Source organism: Nannobrachium achirus (genome assembly GCF_963921795.1).
Source record: "Nannobrachium achirus genome assembly, chromosome: 24".
Classification (NCBI taxonomy): Eukaryota; Metazoa; Chordata; class Actinopteri; order Myctophiformes; family Myctophidae; genus Nannobrachium; species Nannobrachium achirus.
In genome coordinates this window covers 36,512,287-36,529,951 of record NC_137831.1, presented here as the reverse complement: position 1 = coordinate 36,529,951, position 17,665 = coordinate 36,512,287, and the positions used below count along the sequence as shown (strand labels likewise).

Here is a 17,665-nt window from a genome sequence, read left to right as displayed (position 1 = left end):
TGCGTGTAGAAATGAGACGACCTGCTAGATCGGCTATGTTCAGTGTGCGACACCGTCATGCAACTAAGCATGAATCGTATAAATAACACTAAGCCTTAATACAAATCATGAAACCATTTATCTTTGCCACTTGTGGGGACATTTGTATAGTAATGCCATATTTGGGAATACTCGGTTTTAACCAGATGCAAACAGATTCCATGGATATTACGCAGGATATTTACCATCTTTGCGAGAGAGTTGCTACTGGGGAGGGAGCCTTGAACAGTGGGAGCGTTTATACATCAAACCGCACTGCACTACAGCCATGACACACACGTGCATGCACACGCGCACCCTCTCTCTCTCCCACACACACACACGTTGCCACTGGCCTGACATTTGGTTTGCCTTACGGAGTGCAGAGTGCACAATTTGACGTCGATATAAAAACTGTGCGTCATTCGGTTCGTGGTGCTTACTGGACCGAACGTTCCAAGTTGTTATATGTAGTTGTTACATTGCTAATTATTAGTACTTATATTGTACCAGTTTCTGTGGGGTGAGGTAGCCAATTGTACTAATATTGTACCTGTAGTTTCTGTGGGGAGAGGTACCAGTTGGGAGCTGGTTGCTGTGCTGGGTTGACGGTCCATGCTTCACTCTGCAGAGAAACACAACCAGTTGTCAAACAATTAAATTAGGGATTGGGAAATTATCAAAAGCGACTGGAAGTATGTATGACTGTTTAATAAATAATAATGTAATAAAATCAAGTGTAAAGTTCGTCAAAAGCCCATCCACTTTAACAGAGAGTTATTGTTTCTGACACCGGCACTGGGCAAACTGCGAAACTAGCGGCCGTTGATATGCACCGGAAACGGTTCCGTATCTCAAGCCTATACTGTACTAGTTAGTTACCTTGGCTGGACTGGACGCTCTCCTCCGCTTGGCTGGGCTGGTCTGGTCGTCTGCCTGGCCCAGAGTGCTGGCGTGGGGGGGCAGGGTCTGACCCGACCCCCCACCCTCTGCACTATGGTGGGGCTTACAAGCCTGCAGACAGACAGACAGGCAGGCAGGCAGACAGGCAGACAGGCAGACAGACAGACAGACAGACAGACAGACAGACAGACAGACAGACAGACCAGGCATAGAAGGGCAGCGGGCAAGAAAGAAGACAGACAAGAGTGGACAAAGTGAGGAAAAGTAAGGAGTACAGGATATGAGGGACAGGAGAAAAGGTATGATAAGGTCGGAATTGAAGAACAGCGGATGGTAGGAAAGAAAGAAAGATAGCAAGATAGATCAAGAAGGGTAGAGCAAAGCACAGGATGGGGGGAGAAAAGGAGAGAGAAAGGAGAAGACTTCTGTGACAACATATTAGCACCTCAAAAAACAACACATGTAGCAAAAAAATTATAATAATTAAAAATAAAGAAAAACAGCACAAGCTTAGTCCTGATTTACACATGGCGTCATACACCGAAAACACAAGATCTACAAGCTCCAAGATCTGACATTTTCAGCAAGCGAGACTGGGGCGCCACCATGCATAAATCAGGCATTGTTTCTCGGTGTAATCAGAGAGCGCAGTGCTGCGTGGAAAATCACCACCCACTTTGTTGCACAAGCCTTGCTGTGCAATCAATAAGTATACAAATACACACATATTCTTCATCAACTGGCGATGGCTGCTGCACTCAACCTATCCAAAGGTGAAAGGTTGAGCTGAACTGCACACACTGGTGACTTTTAAGCTTACCTTTGAGGGAACGGCTGTGAGGACAGGTGTGAAATGTAAAAAACTAAATAGCAGTCCAAAGCTAACCCATTTAGATGTATCTTTCAATCTGGGAACACTGGTCTGTCTTACGAATCAGTGTATCCAACCATTCGTCAATCTACAAATCACACCATGCAACTTGAGACTTACGGTGGGCATGGTGGTTGGGTTAAAACTATTTTCGTAAATCATTTCTCTAACCTGCTCACGTCTGTTCGATCGTTATTTTGGAGCATGGTGCTTCGCAGACATCTTACCATGCTTCGTCATGTAACCCAGTGTTTCTCAAAAGTGGATTTCAGGGAGACTCTAGGTTCCTTTATGGGGGTCTAAATTGACCCTTACAAGTTTGTAACTTTGACAGTGTACAAATGGAACCAAATCCATTTGGTTCCATTTGTACTCTGTCAAAGTTTGAGAACCAGTGACGTAACCAAATAGTAAAATACATCATGTCACTTAGCACAGCAATAAACACTCAAGCACACACCTACATGGATGTCGTAATGGGGGGTGTTTGGGGGCTACGGGCCTCTACTATGAATGAATGAATGAATGAATGAGTGAATGAGTGAGTGAATGGATGGATAAATGAGTGAATGAGGGGGTGGTGTTGTTGACACTAGAGGGCGATGTTGGAAGGGGGTTTTGCCTCTATAGGGAAATTACTACAAAAAAAGAAATAAGAAAACAAGTGGAGGAGGGAGGCGGACGGGAGCCAATGGGAAACCTGGATCTACTCTACGTCGGCACAACCTCACCAATCACCGTGGACAGGAAAGGACTGGACTGGCCAATGGGAATGAGGATAACAAACCCAGAGACTGCAATGTTTTAAAAAACACTTTCAACCTGATGTCCCGGCTTTTGGATAACAACGAAAATACCAGATCATGATCTATAAAAGAAGGTCACAGTATTTTGTGTTGGGAAATTTTACATCTGCCATTGGCACTGCATCTTAAGACAAAATACATATTGCTTAGCCACTTAAATATACTTACAAGTTACAACTACAGTAGTTGACTGTATTGCCTGTTTTCCCATGGGCCCACTTTCTCAAGTATAAATAGAATATCGCCGCGGAAAACAGCCAATCTACAAGCTAACAGCAAGTGGCGTTGCGACGTGTTTGCGAGCTTGTATATCTGCAATTATTTGGCTTAATGTCCCACCCAGTTTTAAACGCTCTCCCAGCTCACGCCCAATCACACTGAGGGGCGGGAGGAGCATACAACAAACATACACATCCCTTCCTAATAAATAAAAGGAATAAGTTTGGCCAATGAACAACTCGTTCACACACCCCATGAAACCTTGAATTTGCATTCCTAAACCACCGATTTGATGACCAGCAGGGTGACTCAAATAGTGTGGCTCCTATTGACCCAGTATTATTTTGGGGGAAGAACTACAAACAGATCATTCAGAATGGCATGTCAGATTTTAAAACAAATGACAGGACAACAGGAAGACATGGTTCCTCCACACCAATAGTGTTTGGATGGACTGTCCGTGATGGGTGAGGCTGGCCTTTGCTACTTAGCAGCGGAGAAAACAGGGGGAGAGGGGGGAAAGGGGGAGAAAAGTGGGAGGGTGGGGGTATTGTCTGTTCATTTAGCCATTTTCACTTGTTTATCACGTATCCTGTATGAGGTTCTGTCTCCTGATGGATGAAATTGGCTGAAAATGTATTCCGTTTCTTTAAATATCTGGAGAGACAGGGTGACCCACCATGACTGAGAATACACTCTATAGCAATGATTACGATCACGTCATAACGCTATTTAAAAACAAACATATCACTTACCCCACCTTAAGTTTGAAAGTCAATGTGTGTGATTAAATCAGTATGTGTCAGCACTTTAAAATAGATCAATGCGTTTCTGAAACAGAGCCTGACCAATGCCAGATTATTGGTTCTGATAATGATCCCACTTTAAAATCCCTAGACCACTGATTACCAATGTTTTGAACCAGATTTTGGACACTAAAATTGTTTGAATCAATTTGAAACACTTAAGATTTGATTAAAGTATTAAATCTAGCTATATGCAGGCAAATCAAAATGAATATGAATGAAATATATTCAACTTCAACAGCCACTTAAACCCTCAACACTTAGTAAACTTTACCATTGGGTCTGTCTTCTTTTCCCCCCACTACACCTTGCAACTTAAACAATAATCAACCTAAAATGTCACATAATATCGGTCAAAACATTGGTTGCCTGGGGTCTAGGAACCTCAGAAATTGGGATCGGACGCAACGACCTGGCATGGGTCGGGCTATAGCGAGGAAGAGGAGCAGAGGGGTAGGGCTGTCACAATTATTACATAATCATCTAATCGCAATTATTTGAGGTAATCGCAATTATTTGCATAATCCATCTCATCCATGTTGAGAAATGTTAATTTAGTTTCAAACACTTTCAAAAAGTAGTGGAAATAGCAGATCTACAAGCTCGCGACGTGTTGTGAGCTTGTTGATCAGCTATTTCCACTATCAATGTTCTTTTTTAAGTATAAAGTTGTCAAATATGTCAGTAATTTCTTTGTATATTTATGTTATGTGTCATATCAGCCATGTGCAACTTCAAAGCCTAAAAGCCAAACAGAAATGTAATTGTCAACGACAAAAACACAATTGAATCGTTAATCGCAATCATTTGAGTGACAATTAATCGTCATGTAAAATGTCCTAATCGCGACAGCCCTATAGAAGGGGAGGAGGAGGAGGAGAGGGGAGCGGAGAGGGGAAGGTTTGAGGACGGGATTTGGGTCGGTGCTGGTGGCTCTATCTGGTGTTTGTCTCACCTGCTGTGGTGCCTGTCTGGAGGTAAGCTCTGCGGGGATTGGTAGACTCCATGCCTCCTCAATAAGAGGGAGCATTTTATTTTTACTCTGTAGGCTATTGAGCTGGGGGTTGCTCAACTGAGCCTATGGGAATGGAAAACGGCGTGAAGTCAAAAACAAAAACAAAACAAAACGAAAAAAAGCACGGTTCTTGTTTCATCCCCGTTGGCCGCCAGAGGCAGTGCTTGAAAGTGCAATGACACTTTGGTGGAGGTTTGGGTTGTGTAGTTATGTTGTCATGATGCGACTCCAGATATTGGGGAGATATCTTGTTCCATTGAAAATCTTTTCAAAAGTAGCCTCCTTATTGACTTACATGAAACACCTCTCAAAGTCAGTGGTTCTCAACCTGTGGGTCGTGACTCCCAGAACTCAACAGAATAACGGAACAAGGTATCTCAGCAATGTTTGCTGTTGCATCACGGCAAGTTAACAACACAACAAAGTGCCATTGCACTTTAAACACAGACTATTCCCCTCAGTGCATTCACAGTGCATACTCTGATGCTACGGTTCATACTGGCAAATACAAACAATAAGAATACAAAGCTACACAGGGTGTACCTTCACATCTTGCTGGCTTTCATTGAAAAAAAAAAAAAAAAAAAAAAAAGGTTGCCTGCATCTTTGTAGCTGCCAGTGTGAAGGCAGCATGAGCTTAAACCACCGCCTTACGGCCATTCGGGATTCACAGAACCGCAGTTACAGTCGTAACGTCCGTTTTAAACGATGACCTCAACAACAAACAAGAAGGACATGATCAGTAATGGCAGATATGTAGAGGTTTATACAGGCTGGGGTTTCAAAACGGGCTGCTGGCGCCGTCAAAAAATGTTCACGCATCAGCGAGGATGTCCAGAAAACCGACATCAACCCCAGGAAATACACAACGGACCATTAAAACAAGCTGGTGAGTTTGCCTTAATGCCATGAAGTTCTGCCAGAACGAAGGGTTGATAATGTAACGCTGGGTCATAACATAAGTAAGATATCGTCTTTGTCGGGTGGAAACCTCATACTTACAAAACTATTACTTTTCAGCATTCAAATGCATTCGAAATCTACAAGCTCAAAACGAGGTTTTGAGCTTGCAGATCTGTTGATGCTTGTGTGTGGCACTGTAGTATGATCAAGCAGGGCATTGATTTGAAAAACAAACAAACAAAAACATTTAGACTTATGGAGATAAGGTTTCTGCCCGACAGCGACGTTTTAAACTGAACACTTGTGAAAAACGAAAGGTAAAGGGGGAGGAGGGTGGGGGGTTCAAAAAGTGTTGATCCTGAGATAGTGGCTGAACATTATGAGGACAGGGGGTTGAATTAAGCCTGAATCATATTTGGTTGTGAGCCATGTTGCACACCGGCAATAGCAGGTCTTCAAACTCACGACGCTTCCGAGTTTGAAGATCTGCCATTTTTGGTGCTCGAAACCGGTGCATAGCCAAGTAAAAATGAGGTGTGCACGGCTCATGCACAGGCAACACAACAGTTATGTAAGGAAATGAGGTGCAGTGCATGTATCTAGATTTGTCTTTTGGGATGGGCACACAGACCTTGTAGAAAGAGAGAGTTACGACAGACTTGGATCTCGCCGTGATGTGACCACATGGCTCTTGTAGTGATCATGCTTCATAAAGGCCCATCAAGAGCGATCAACAATAGAACTGATTGGCTACAATTTGCTCCAAAGTTTGCACGAGTGGTCTGTTTAGCAACAAATAAATCAGCTTTTTTAATAACACATTGGGGGGGCTTTGAAAAACACAAAGCCAAAAATTGGTTCCATTCAACACATTTGGGGGCGCCACAAATGTCAGGGTTTTGATTGGGTTAAAACATTTGTAGCCGGGTTTGACACAGTCCTGGGTAGGCCACCCAACCTGGCGAGGAACATCCTTTTTTCTAGTTATCTCCGAGCACACCCAAAACAAATTCTATATTACTGTTAATACCTATGAGGGGGTTTGAGGTGATCATTTGTCAATTATATGAACATGCCTTTTTTACAATGGTCTGCTGGTCGTAACTCTCTCGCAAAGGCTCTGGGTGTTAACCAAAGGGACTAAAAGATGTGAAAAGATAAACAACCTGCTGCTCCAAGATGAGGTAGGGTAAAGCAACTCGCACATTTCCATCAGCACATTTCCCTTCAAACTTTTCTTCATAATCTAATTTGTTAATAAGGGAACGTTAGGGCTGTCACTTAGTGATTGTCATTTCCTCCAGGGGAAAAGGATATACACCGGGTGGTTCTCAAAGTTGGGTCCGGGGACCCCAGGGGTCCCTTGAAGGGAGTTCCAGGGGGTCCCCAGATAAATGATGGACAGTTAGGAACCAAATGGAGCCTACAGCCTACAAATTAATGTAGGGGTCCTTGACATGAAAACAAGTTTGAGAACCACCATGTGTACACAACCACAAGACCCTGCAACAGCGGCGGCGTCATCGCAACCCTGAAATGCTAAAGAGAAACAACAAGCCTTGTCGTGTCTCTCTATGCCGGGCCCGGTAAACACACATACCTGCAGACACTTGATGCGGTGGGTGAGCGCCGCGGTGTTGGTGCACGCCTTGCTGCGCGTGGCGTTGATGTAGCACTTGATGGCGTCATGCGGCTGGTTGCAGGACTCGTACAGCGTGCCCAGATCCATCCAGGCGGCTGCGTGGCTGTGGTCAAGCTGCACGGCACAGATGTAGGCCTGCAGCGCGTCCATGGGCTGGTTCTGCTGCTGGTACAAAACCCTGCGCCGGGCCGGAGGGGGATGGGAGGGGTCTGGTTTTAGTCTATTAAATCTACAGTCGATTTTGTCAACAAAAACAAAAAATATTTTGGCGGGCTTTGATGGCATCATGACTGATTTTACAGTTGGTTGCATGCTGAAAATAGCAGATTACAAGGCTTGTAGATCTGCTATTTTCAGAGCGCAAAACTCGAGCGCAGCCAAGCAAAAAATTACATGTTTTAAAACATTTTCACTGTAGCATTTGTTTCATTAGTTGAGGTACATTGTTATATTTGCAAATTACACTTTTTGTCTATTCCATGTGTTTGATATCAGGCAACAAATTCAAACATTTCGAAAGCGGTATGATGATTTTCTATAGTTAAATTAATTCAACACCACCAACACCAAGCAGCTCCTATGTTAGTTCATTTATAGCATAGTAAGACAGAGTTGCGTCCTGAATATAGCCAGTGTACGAGCTCACAGCAGCAGCAGGGCTATTTTCATCAGCGCAACACTGTCATAGGCATATGTAGGTAACTCAGACCTTACCCTATAGAGCACCAGGTGTCTGCACTGGCCTCCGATTTGTCAATGGACTGCCGGTAGGAGATGAATGCATCCTGGACCTTCCCAATACTCGAGTAGCACCTGGAGGAAGCAGAGGTGACGTTATCCAACTAGTTCTCTCTCAAAACAAACTAGTTAGACCACTACTAGACCACACACCTAGGACTCACTTAAACCCTGCTCTCATTTTGCAGGGTGGGGTGGCAATGGGTAGAGGACAGAGTACAGCACAGGGTTCCCACACATCTTTATCAATTAATTTCCAAAACTTTTCCAGAATATTTAACCTGATTTCCAGGACTATATAACAATAATTCAGCTCAATAACGAGTCGCTTACTCCTATGCGCAATGCCTAAAGACAGGTAGTGTATGCCAGTGGTTCTCAACCTTTTCATGCCGTGACCCCCGAAATAATCATATTTGAACTGGGGACCCGGCACCCTGACGAGCACTAAGAGTAGAGGAATGTTGTAGCCTATAACACGGTTTTATTGTGAAAATAGCCGATCTACATGCTCACAACGCCTCGCAGCTATTTTCACAATTTCTGCCTCTAATATTTGACAATTTGGCCAATGATTAATTTGTCATTTCAGAGGTATTAACAAAATCAATAACCCAAGACAATGCATAGCTATTTTTTCCAGGACCTTCCAGGACCCTTCAAAACTTTTCCAGTACTGGAAAAATATTTTTCTAATTTCAAAATATTTCCAGGAATTTCATGACCGTGGGAACCCTGACAGCAACTTGCAACGATTGATTTGATCAAGAAACTCAACGGACCAGTGCCCATGTACCTGTCGATCTACTTCACTAGATTGTGTAACTTCCACAGGCAAAACACCAGAGGGAGCACAACTGTTTTTGTTTCCCCCCAAATTTGGCACAAACATTGGGATGACTGCATTCTACTCTTCTGCCACCAAAATTGCTCCTGATATTGTAAAACACTTTCAGGTCATGGGCCAGTAAAATTCAACTCCATGTGGGCTGGGCCAGCTGTGCAAGTGCAAACATGCACGTGTGTCTATTTCTTTTTTCTTCTTTTTTTGAAGATTACAAAGAATGCATTTCCTTCTCTCTGTCAGCAAACCGTGAGAAAGGAGTGTTGGCAGCATTAAAACCTGTCCGTGTTGTCAGTGAACAACACACACTGACTACAAAGTGGGGCCCTCTCTCCGATAGTTGGACAGATCGGCTCCACTGCTTCAACTACCGTCAATCACTGTCTATTGTTCTCCTTAAGTACCTACACACAACAAGCTGTTGATAACAACGGCCTACAGCAGCAGAAAAGAGTGAGGACAGCTCACAGATACAGGTACATCGTGGAACCATTGGCTAGAAGTGCACCACCTACGTACTAGGGATGGTCCGATCAGGTTTTTTGGAACCGATCAGCAAGCACCGATCACAAAAGTTTGATCACCCGATACCGATCAATCACCGATCCAATCAAGTTATTATTTATATTTTCTAAATGTTAATGTTTTAACTTTAATTCATTCATTCACTCAAGAATTCATTTATATATTTGCCTTATAGTTATTTACCAGCATTACTATGTATTTATTATCATAGCAGTAACTAATTATTCCTTCAGCACTGTGGAAATCAATACCCCAAAATGGCCTCAAGTGGGCATACTGAACGGCTGGTTGATCGGATGCACCGATCGGATCGGTGAATTTACCTTTTGATCTAAACCACCGATTATCGCCGATCACGCTTTGATCGGCCCGATCCGATCCATTGCCGATTGATCGGTAACATCTCTACTACGTACATACACAGGCCATCACACGCTTAGTACTTTCAATAACCAGTAAGACTCCCTAATAGGGAGATAAGCGCCCGCCACGTCGCATAAACACACTTTCATAGCCAATCAGGAGGGAATATGGGACATGGGACAGATCCATGTTGATGAAATGACTTTATAGATACTGTGTACTGCTTTGAGTGATTTTAGGCCAAAATCTGTAAGAGCAGTGTCCAAAAATGGGTTTGAAAAAAATCTGCCCGATGGTGGCATCCCAGGGATCTCCATATATTGGCATAAAAGGGATTTGATCCGCTGGCAGCTCCATATATGGCAATGGGCATAAAAGGGACAGAGTCACAGTGATGTCACAGTGACGTGGACATCAGGGATCTCTATATATGGGCATAACAGGGATGTGGTTCCCCTGGCATCCCAAGGATCTCCATATATGGCAATAAAAGTGATTTGGTTTCCCTGACATCACAGTGATGTCAGAGCATGAGAGTCAATCAACAAAAAAGGCAAGCGTTACCCATACGTACCAACGTACAGATACGATTAAGATGTGATGGTTCTGATAGTACTGCAACCTACGGTCACAATAATAATAAGGGTAATAATAATAATAATAATAATAATAATAACAACATCAATTACATTGGGTCCACTGGAACACATTTTCTGCAAAGTAACGGTTTTCAAACATGCACGGTTTCCACCAAAACTGTGTTGACAAGGTCCGTAACCCACCTGCCAAGGAAGTACCAAGATTGTCCAGAGTTGGGGTCGGCCTCCAGGGATTTCTGCAGACATTGGATGGCATAGCTGTCCTTGTTGGCTCGGTCCCCCAGCTGTTCCACCGTGTGGTGCATCCAGCCTGCGCACAGCGTTCAACAACATGTGAAACAGTCATTTATACTCCGGGCCACCACTAGTCATTTGGGTTTTTCGGATCGGGTCGGGTGTCTTTCAACAATTCTAACTCGGTTAAACGCAGACTGCAGATTGCTTCTGCACGCTCTAACCGCAACCATGCACGTTGCTCACTCACTGCCAGACTGGGTCGCTGGGGAGAGGGGTAGGGGCCGCTTCAGCTCTGAGCACAGTGAGCAGGGCACCGGCACGCATTTCAGGCATCATGCATGCATGCCGCGATTATTTAGGTGGAGCAAATACATATTAGTTATTATGATGATGATCAGCTTGGCCTTTTTTTTCTCCCTCTCTTCGGTGGTGCTCTACGCACAGTGCGTGCTGTGCGTGTGCCTAGCGGCGCCTTTGCATTATACTTATAAACCACATAAAGCACCACTCGTTAGACCTGTCTGTCATTAATTTCAGTCCCGGGTCAGCCGGTTCATGCAACAATGAGCTGCTACTGACAGAATGCAAACAGCAATGTTCACCGGAGTATCACCTCGTCCATTCACACACAGAGAGACGTTTAGATAGATTCAGACATTACACAGACTTTAACTCAAGGGAGCTGGAAACCTAAAGTCTGTTGCCTGTGTCAGTTACTACCGAGTCAAACATATGCTCACACATACAGCACTACCGGTTAGTGTGTGTGTGTGTGTGTGTGTGTGTGTGTGTGTGTGTGTGTGTGTGTGTGTGTGAGTGTGTGTGTGTGTGTTCTTACCTAGCTGCTGTAAGGTAGTGGCCTTCACCTGTGCGGGGAGATCTTGGGTCTGCAGGAGGCTCTCATATGCCTCCTTGGCAGCTCGATATCTCTTCTGAGAGAGGAGGAGGGAGGGAGGAAGAGTGAAATCATTCCCATGGTGACAGAACGCTGAGATTTGGTGTTAGTTGGATAGAACAGTTCTTATGTACAGCGGCCATATTGGAAAGAAGTTTGGTTGCTTCCTTCACAGGTCTTACAAAGTAATGCTAATTAAGGTTGTGTTCCATTCTGGTCAAACAGGGGCCAGGGCCCAGCCCGACTCATCCCCATCCCCAACACGCAGTGAGGAATTAGTATGAACGCCAGACTAGTGCCAGGGTGCTGATATTGTGCATGTTGGGTCACTGGAAACATGATATAAAGTGTGGTCCAAGGACCCTCGTAGTTCCCTGAGGGGTTGCAAATGGCTCCCTACGAGCGTGCAACTCTTGAGTGTACAAATGGAACTCTCCCAACAAATATGCTACACTAAATGGAAATTGGAAAAGAGCCTTTTGTAGAATCTTTGGTAACAGGAACAGGTGAATGAAGTAAGGAAGGCTGTGTTTCCAATATGGCTGCTGTTCATACAGCCAGTCGGGGTGGTTTTAACGTCCCAGTGGGTAGAGGTGCGTTCCTAAGTGCCTGAGATGTGCCGGTTCAGACGGGAATAGTGATCTTTGTGGCATACGGTATGTTCTCCAGTCGTTCCCGGTTTCCCATTGGTGTGCACCGGCGTCTAACAAAGCGTCAGCTGAGCAGATCTACTACAAGCTCATAAGCGTGATGTGAGCTTGCCAAGTATAAATCACCATTTCATTGGAACGCCAGCTAAGACACTCCTGTTGAAAATCCCTATTTTTGGGCTCTGTTGTCCAATAAGTAAAATGCTAAAAAACAAAAACGCTTGAAAAATTGAAAAAAAAAAAAAAAAAGGATGTTTCCGCATGAAGGCAGCTAAGTGGGGTGTGTGAGTGTGAGTGTGAGTGTGTGTGTGTGTGTGTTCTCCACTGCAGCTCTGGGTTCTGAGTCTGACACAGCACAAAAACACATTAGTCCTGAGGCACCGACACTCCCCCTAGAGGCTATGAGAGATGATCAAAACCAGCTATAGTACCATCCCTCTGATATACTAGGATAGAGACACGCAGGGAGGGAGGGAGAGAGAGAGAGAGAGAGAGAGAGGGAGAGAGAGAGAGAGAGAGAGCGAGAGAGCGAGAGAGAGATAGTGAGAGAGAGAGAAAAGGGTCAAAAAGACAGTGAGTGATAGAGAGAGATTGAGAGAAAAAGGGGAGAAGAGCCTTTCTTGTTTCCGTGGCAACCCCAATGAACAAGAGGAAGCCCCCCCTCCCCCCTCTCATATCTATCTGTCAGCAGCACCTGGTTCAAAACATCTTTATACAAGACAGACTGTTCTCAGCGCCCACACCAATGAGTACTACGCTAAATCCAGTGCTTCTCAAACTTTTTCCCATGTCAAGGACCCCCCGAAAAAATATGCATTTGGCTGCAGATCTTTCTGAACAAAAATTCAAAAATAAAAGATGTACAAGCTTGCAGTTTCTCACAAAGTGACATGCTATGAGCTTGCACATCTGCACTTTTTGAATAGCCAACATAATAAATAGATTATGTGTTTTAAAATGATTGTGATGCCCTGGAACCCCCCGCCCCATCCCTCCCCCAAGGAGTCAAGGACCCCCGGGGCGGCCTCCAGACCCCACTTTGAGAACGACTGCGCTAACCTACACGAGCAGCTAAACCACGTCCATATAGAAAACGACCACACAGTCCTTGGGAGAAAAGAAAACAAAAAAGAAATATAAAACCAAAGCAACAGACAAGAAGCAGCTTCTTACCTGAATCTCATACAAATGAGCGATGTGGAACTGGACTGTGGAATGAAGCACACAGAAAAAGAGGCAACATTAGATGGAGGAAAAAAAGAAAAAAATACTATCAAGTAAACCTTTTGTTGCCACCAGGCAAAAACCTTGCATCTCCACAATTCATATTTTTTTATATTTTATAGCGGCACACTACAGTAGCTAAAATAGCAGGTCTACAAGCTTGTGACGCGACACGTTGTGAGCTTAGATCGGCTGCGTTCGCAATTTCCAAAAAAAGATTTTCCTCAAAACTGCTAGTTTTGGAGATGGAAGGTTTCCGCCCGGCAATTTGTTGAGAAGATCAGGCATCGGGTTGGCCTCTTGCGGAGAGTTGTCGGTCCTTCAAAGAGAAGCGTGTCATCATCAGAGGGTAGGAATAGGAGTGCGTTGTGTGTGTGAGTGTGTCGGCGTTAAGGGAGCAGGTAGGACACAAGCTTCCTTTGTCTGCCTCCAACGCTGCAGTGTCTGTGATCTGAGCTGCCTGACTGACTCTCACCAGATGGGAGAGGAGAGAGGAAGAAAGAGAGAGCGCGAGAGAGAGAGAGGGCTCTCGCTCTGTGTGTGTGTGTGTGTGTGTGTGTGTGTGTGTGTGTGTGTGTGTGTGTGTGTGTGTGTGTGTGCGCACACACACAGCTAACAGGAGCTTGAATGCAGTGTGAGAGAGAGAGAGAGAGACGCTGGATATTGCCGTCTCCGTGGTAACAGGTGCTGAGGCTGGTGAGATGAGATGACAGCAGCATATCAAATAATATGAGCGTTCAGTTCCACACGGACTGATGGCCAACGCTGCAACAACCGCCGCACACCTGCTACATCAATGACAATGCTTTGTCACACTGAGAGGCGGGCCAGTCAGTCATTACATAATGGCCTAACAGCAATCATTTTGAAATGACCGCTATTATCTTTTGCATATCGTCATGACCGTTTCCATGGTGAAAATGTTTCACACATTTTCCAAAAACAGAAGACATGGCAGATCTACAAGCTTACATGTGACACTTTGTGAGCTTGTAGACCAGTAAGACTCCCAAATCGGGAGATAAGCGACCGCCAGGTCGCATACACAAACTTTAGAAGGCAATGGTAGCCAATCAGGAGGGAATATGGGAAATGGGACAGATCCATGTTGATGACATGACTTTAGACTAGAGATACTGTGTACTACTTTGCGTGATGTCAGGGCAAAATCTGTAGGAGCAGTGTCCAAAAATGTGTTTTGCAAAACTCTGCCTCATGGTGGCGCTAGAAGAGGGCCGTGTGAGAAATGAGGGGTCGAGGTTGTGGTTTGGCAGGCAAGGAGTGGGTGTGCAAAGTTTGGCATGGATAGGGGCAACGGTGGCGGAGATATGAGTAGGGCAAAAGTGTGACTGTTACGTTGCGTTACGGACAGCCGATGGAGCTTTTCGTAGTAACTGCGACCTGACGGTCGCAATCAGCTGCACTGTAACAAAGCCTACTACGTCAATGACAATGCTTTGTCACAACCTTGTGTGCTTATGACACACATACTGCGTGGATGAGTTTATTTATAGTCGCTCTCAGGCACAAACATATTAACTCCATATTTCAACGTTTGATGTGTTTGATTAGTTTTTTTTGCTTTTTTTGCAACTCAATGCGCTACTTCATCATTATACAACAGTGTCATGCAAAAGGAGTGAAAAGGCAGATCACCATCTATCTAAAAAGATTATAACAAGTGAAAGTGGTTACATATGTCTTTTATGTCAGTTAACCAGTTTCCCAAACTCTAAGCCATAACTGATCTACAAGCTTGTAGATCAGATATTTTCACTGAAGATAGTTGGGTGTAGACGGGAGAACTTTGTGGGGCCTAGGACCTGTTTAGAGACGTTATATTTGCCAGAGACCAGACAGTGGTACCAGTGTGTACCAGGGAGTGTGGGCCGACTTTCAAGGGACCCTGGGGATACCGCCTTCCCAAATACAAAAGGTAAACAGGGTCCCAAAAGGGGCTATCAATCAAATGCATAGAAATAGTAATCTAGGATCACAGGTAAACCAAGAACCTATCATCAAATGTAGAGCATATGTTGGCTTCAACTGAGGCGCAGCATTGAAGGAACATGCTCATGTAAGCCATTCGATGTTCCATATTTTTACCGGTGTTTGAGAGGCAATTCAACAGGTCAAGTCAAAAAGCGGTATTAGAACTACATGCTTGTCCCAGTGGTTTGATTTCAATTACATGACTCTCGTTTCCCCAGACATGAAGTCACACCAGTTCCCGCTATAAGCCAAAACCTTATTGATTCCAATTCTCAAAATCCAATCGTGATAGAATTGATTCTCGATCCCTATCCCTACAGCTAAGGTCTGAAAGTATGCCTTAAAAAAAAACAGATGTACAAGCTCGCAGCGCGACATGAAGTGACATGCTGTGAGCTTGTAGATCTGCTAATTTTAAATAGCCAATGCTAAAAATGACACAGATGCTCTCCCGGTTTTAATTAGTCAAAGATGTGCATGCGACTGTATCAATCCATTTTCATAGCAAACATGTCCCCCTTTCTATAAACCTTGTTCATGCAATGATAAATGGTATGTCATCACTGACACAAACCTTCTATTTGTTTTCATAAACGATTTCCCTATTCTGTATGAGTGTCATGCAAATAACAAATCAAGTTTGAGGGGTGAGAGAAGTGAAGCCGCTTACTTTCAGCTTTGGACAAAGTGCAGGGGTTGGAGTCAATCAAAGCCAGCTGAAAATGCTGTGGAGAGGGGAAAACAACACAACAGAGTCAAATCAGCAGGTATGGTGATACGGAAGAGACAGCAACACAACTAAATCAACAGCCTGAAGGCCTGTCCATACTAGGGTTGGGAACCGGAACTGGTTCTTTCGGGTACCCGGTTCCGAAATCTTAAGAACCGGAGCCGGTTCCATCATATTTTTATGACCGGTTCCGATAATGGCTCCTGGATTTTTTCATGAGCGTTCATTTAGCTTAGCTATGTGCATTGCAACTGACCGTGGTGAGGTCTCGTTACCTACAATGGCCATTTCACTCGGCTTGTACTGCTGTTCATGATATAGGAATCGGAACCAACCCTAGTCCATACTCTATACGGTCTCCGACCACCAAACTTTTTGTCGGAAAGTTCAGACTTTCAAATTGTCAAATAATATAATAAAAGTTATTTCTCTGTTTAAATGGGTTTAAGGACAAAAGAGACTTGCAGAGCTGTTCTTGACAGTGTACTAAATACACACACACACACATATAAAAATATATAAAAACAGCGCGTACCTTTAGACTTGACTCATAGTCGGTGTTGACCTTGAACATAAGGCCCAGGCGCAGGTGGATCTCCTTGGCCCGGGAGAACCCTGGGTCAATGTACAGCACCTCCTGAAACGCTTTGATCGCCCTGGAGGAGGAGGGGAGAGAGAGGAGGGGTAGATGAGGCCAGTGTTGTAGGTGTTAACTAAGTATATTTACTCAATTACTGTAATCAAGTACACTTTTTTTTTCTTTTACACTTTACTGGAGTGTTTGTCTTCAAAGTTTAGGGGGGAATTAGGTTTCAGTGACTCACCATTGAAAGGCATTATAGTGGAAGTACACCATCCCTAGACCATAGAGAAAGGCAGCATTCTGCATAACAGAACAACACGACACATGGTTACACAATACACATCTAAATGCATTACACCTAATGACAATGCCTAAACCTAAACTCAGTAAAACTATGCCTAAACCTAACCCAAACCTCAGTAAAACTATGCGTAAACCTAACCCTAACTAAATTCGGACTAATGAGACGTAGGACTAATGAGATTTCGGACTTATGGACAGTCCCCATGACAATACACTTTGAATTAGCACTTTTTCAAACCTTTTTTTAAATAAAGTACTGTGAAAGAATTCTGGGGAAACAAAGTACAATAATACATGTACAGTACAAGGTTTCTTCCCGACAGTGATGCTAGTTTCCATTCATTGTAAAACAAAAACAACAACCTCTAGATGTTTAAAAAGCTTTGTTGGCTTTGCACAGCTGTGTGTAAACACCAGCCTTATATTAGAACTCATATCTGGTGTGTCGATATGACTGTACGAAAGCTGAGAATGACTCCAATACTAAAGTGGAAACCATACTCCTACAACCCAATCTGGATCATACACCCTTCCTCTGTGAGTGTGTGTGTGCGGGAGCGAGGAGGTAGGTGAGTGTGTGTGTGTGTGTGTGTGTGTGTGTGTGTGTGTGTGTGTGTGCATGTCACGATAACACATTTAAGTCGACAATTAATTGTCACATAAATAATTGCGATTAACGATTTGTGTTTTTGACATTGAACTTCTTTTTCATAATCACAAATTGCACAGGGCAGATATGCAAATGACTTAAATGTAAAAAGAAATTAATGATACATTTAATCATTTTTATCTAAAATAT

At 43.9% G+C, this 17,665-nt stretch overlaps 1 protein-coding gene across 3 annotated transcripts in view; it reads right to left on the bottom strand.

Moving 5' to 3' along the window:
• The window catches only part of LOC308280475 (lysine-specific demethylase 6A-like), a 59,369-nt gene that overhangs the window by 21,458 nt on the left and 20,246 nt on the right, over positions 1–17,665 (bottom strand). For all 3 annotated transcript variants that reach the window (XM_080720749.1, XM_080720751.1, XM_080720750.1), the window contains exons 5-14: positions 16,805–16,863; positions 16,516–16,636; positions 15,921–15,975; positions 13,208–13,242; positions 11,328–11,421; positions 10,436–10,562; positions 7,898–7,996; positions 7,142–7,361; positions 901–1,032; positions 572–643 (exon numbers count right to left, since the gene is read on the bottom strand). In XM_080720749.1, coding sequence (XP_080576875.1) covers positions 572–643; positions 901–1,032; positions 7,142–7,361; positions 7,898–7,996; positions 10,436–10,562; positions 11,328–11,421; positions 13,208–13,242; positions 15,921–15,975; positions 16,516–16,636; positions 16,805–16,863 — 1,014 coding nt within the window. The remainder of the gene's footprint in view (positions 1–571; positions 644–900; positions 1,033–7,141; positions 7,362–7,897; positions 7,997–10,435; positions 10,563–11,327; positions 11,422–13,207; positions 13,243–15,920; positions 15,976–16,515; positions 16,637–16,804; positions 16,864–17,665) is intronic.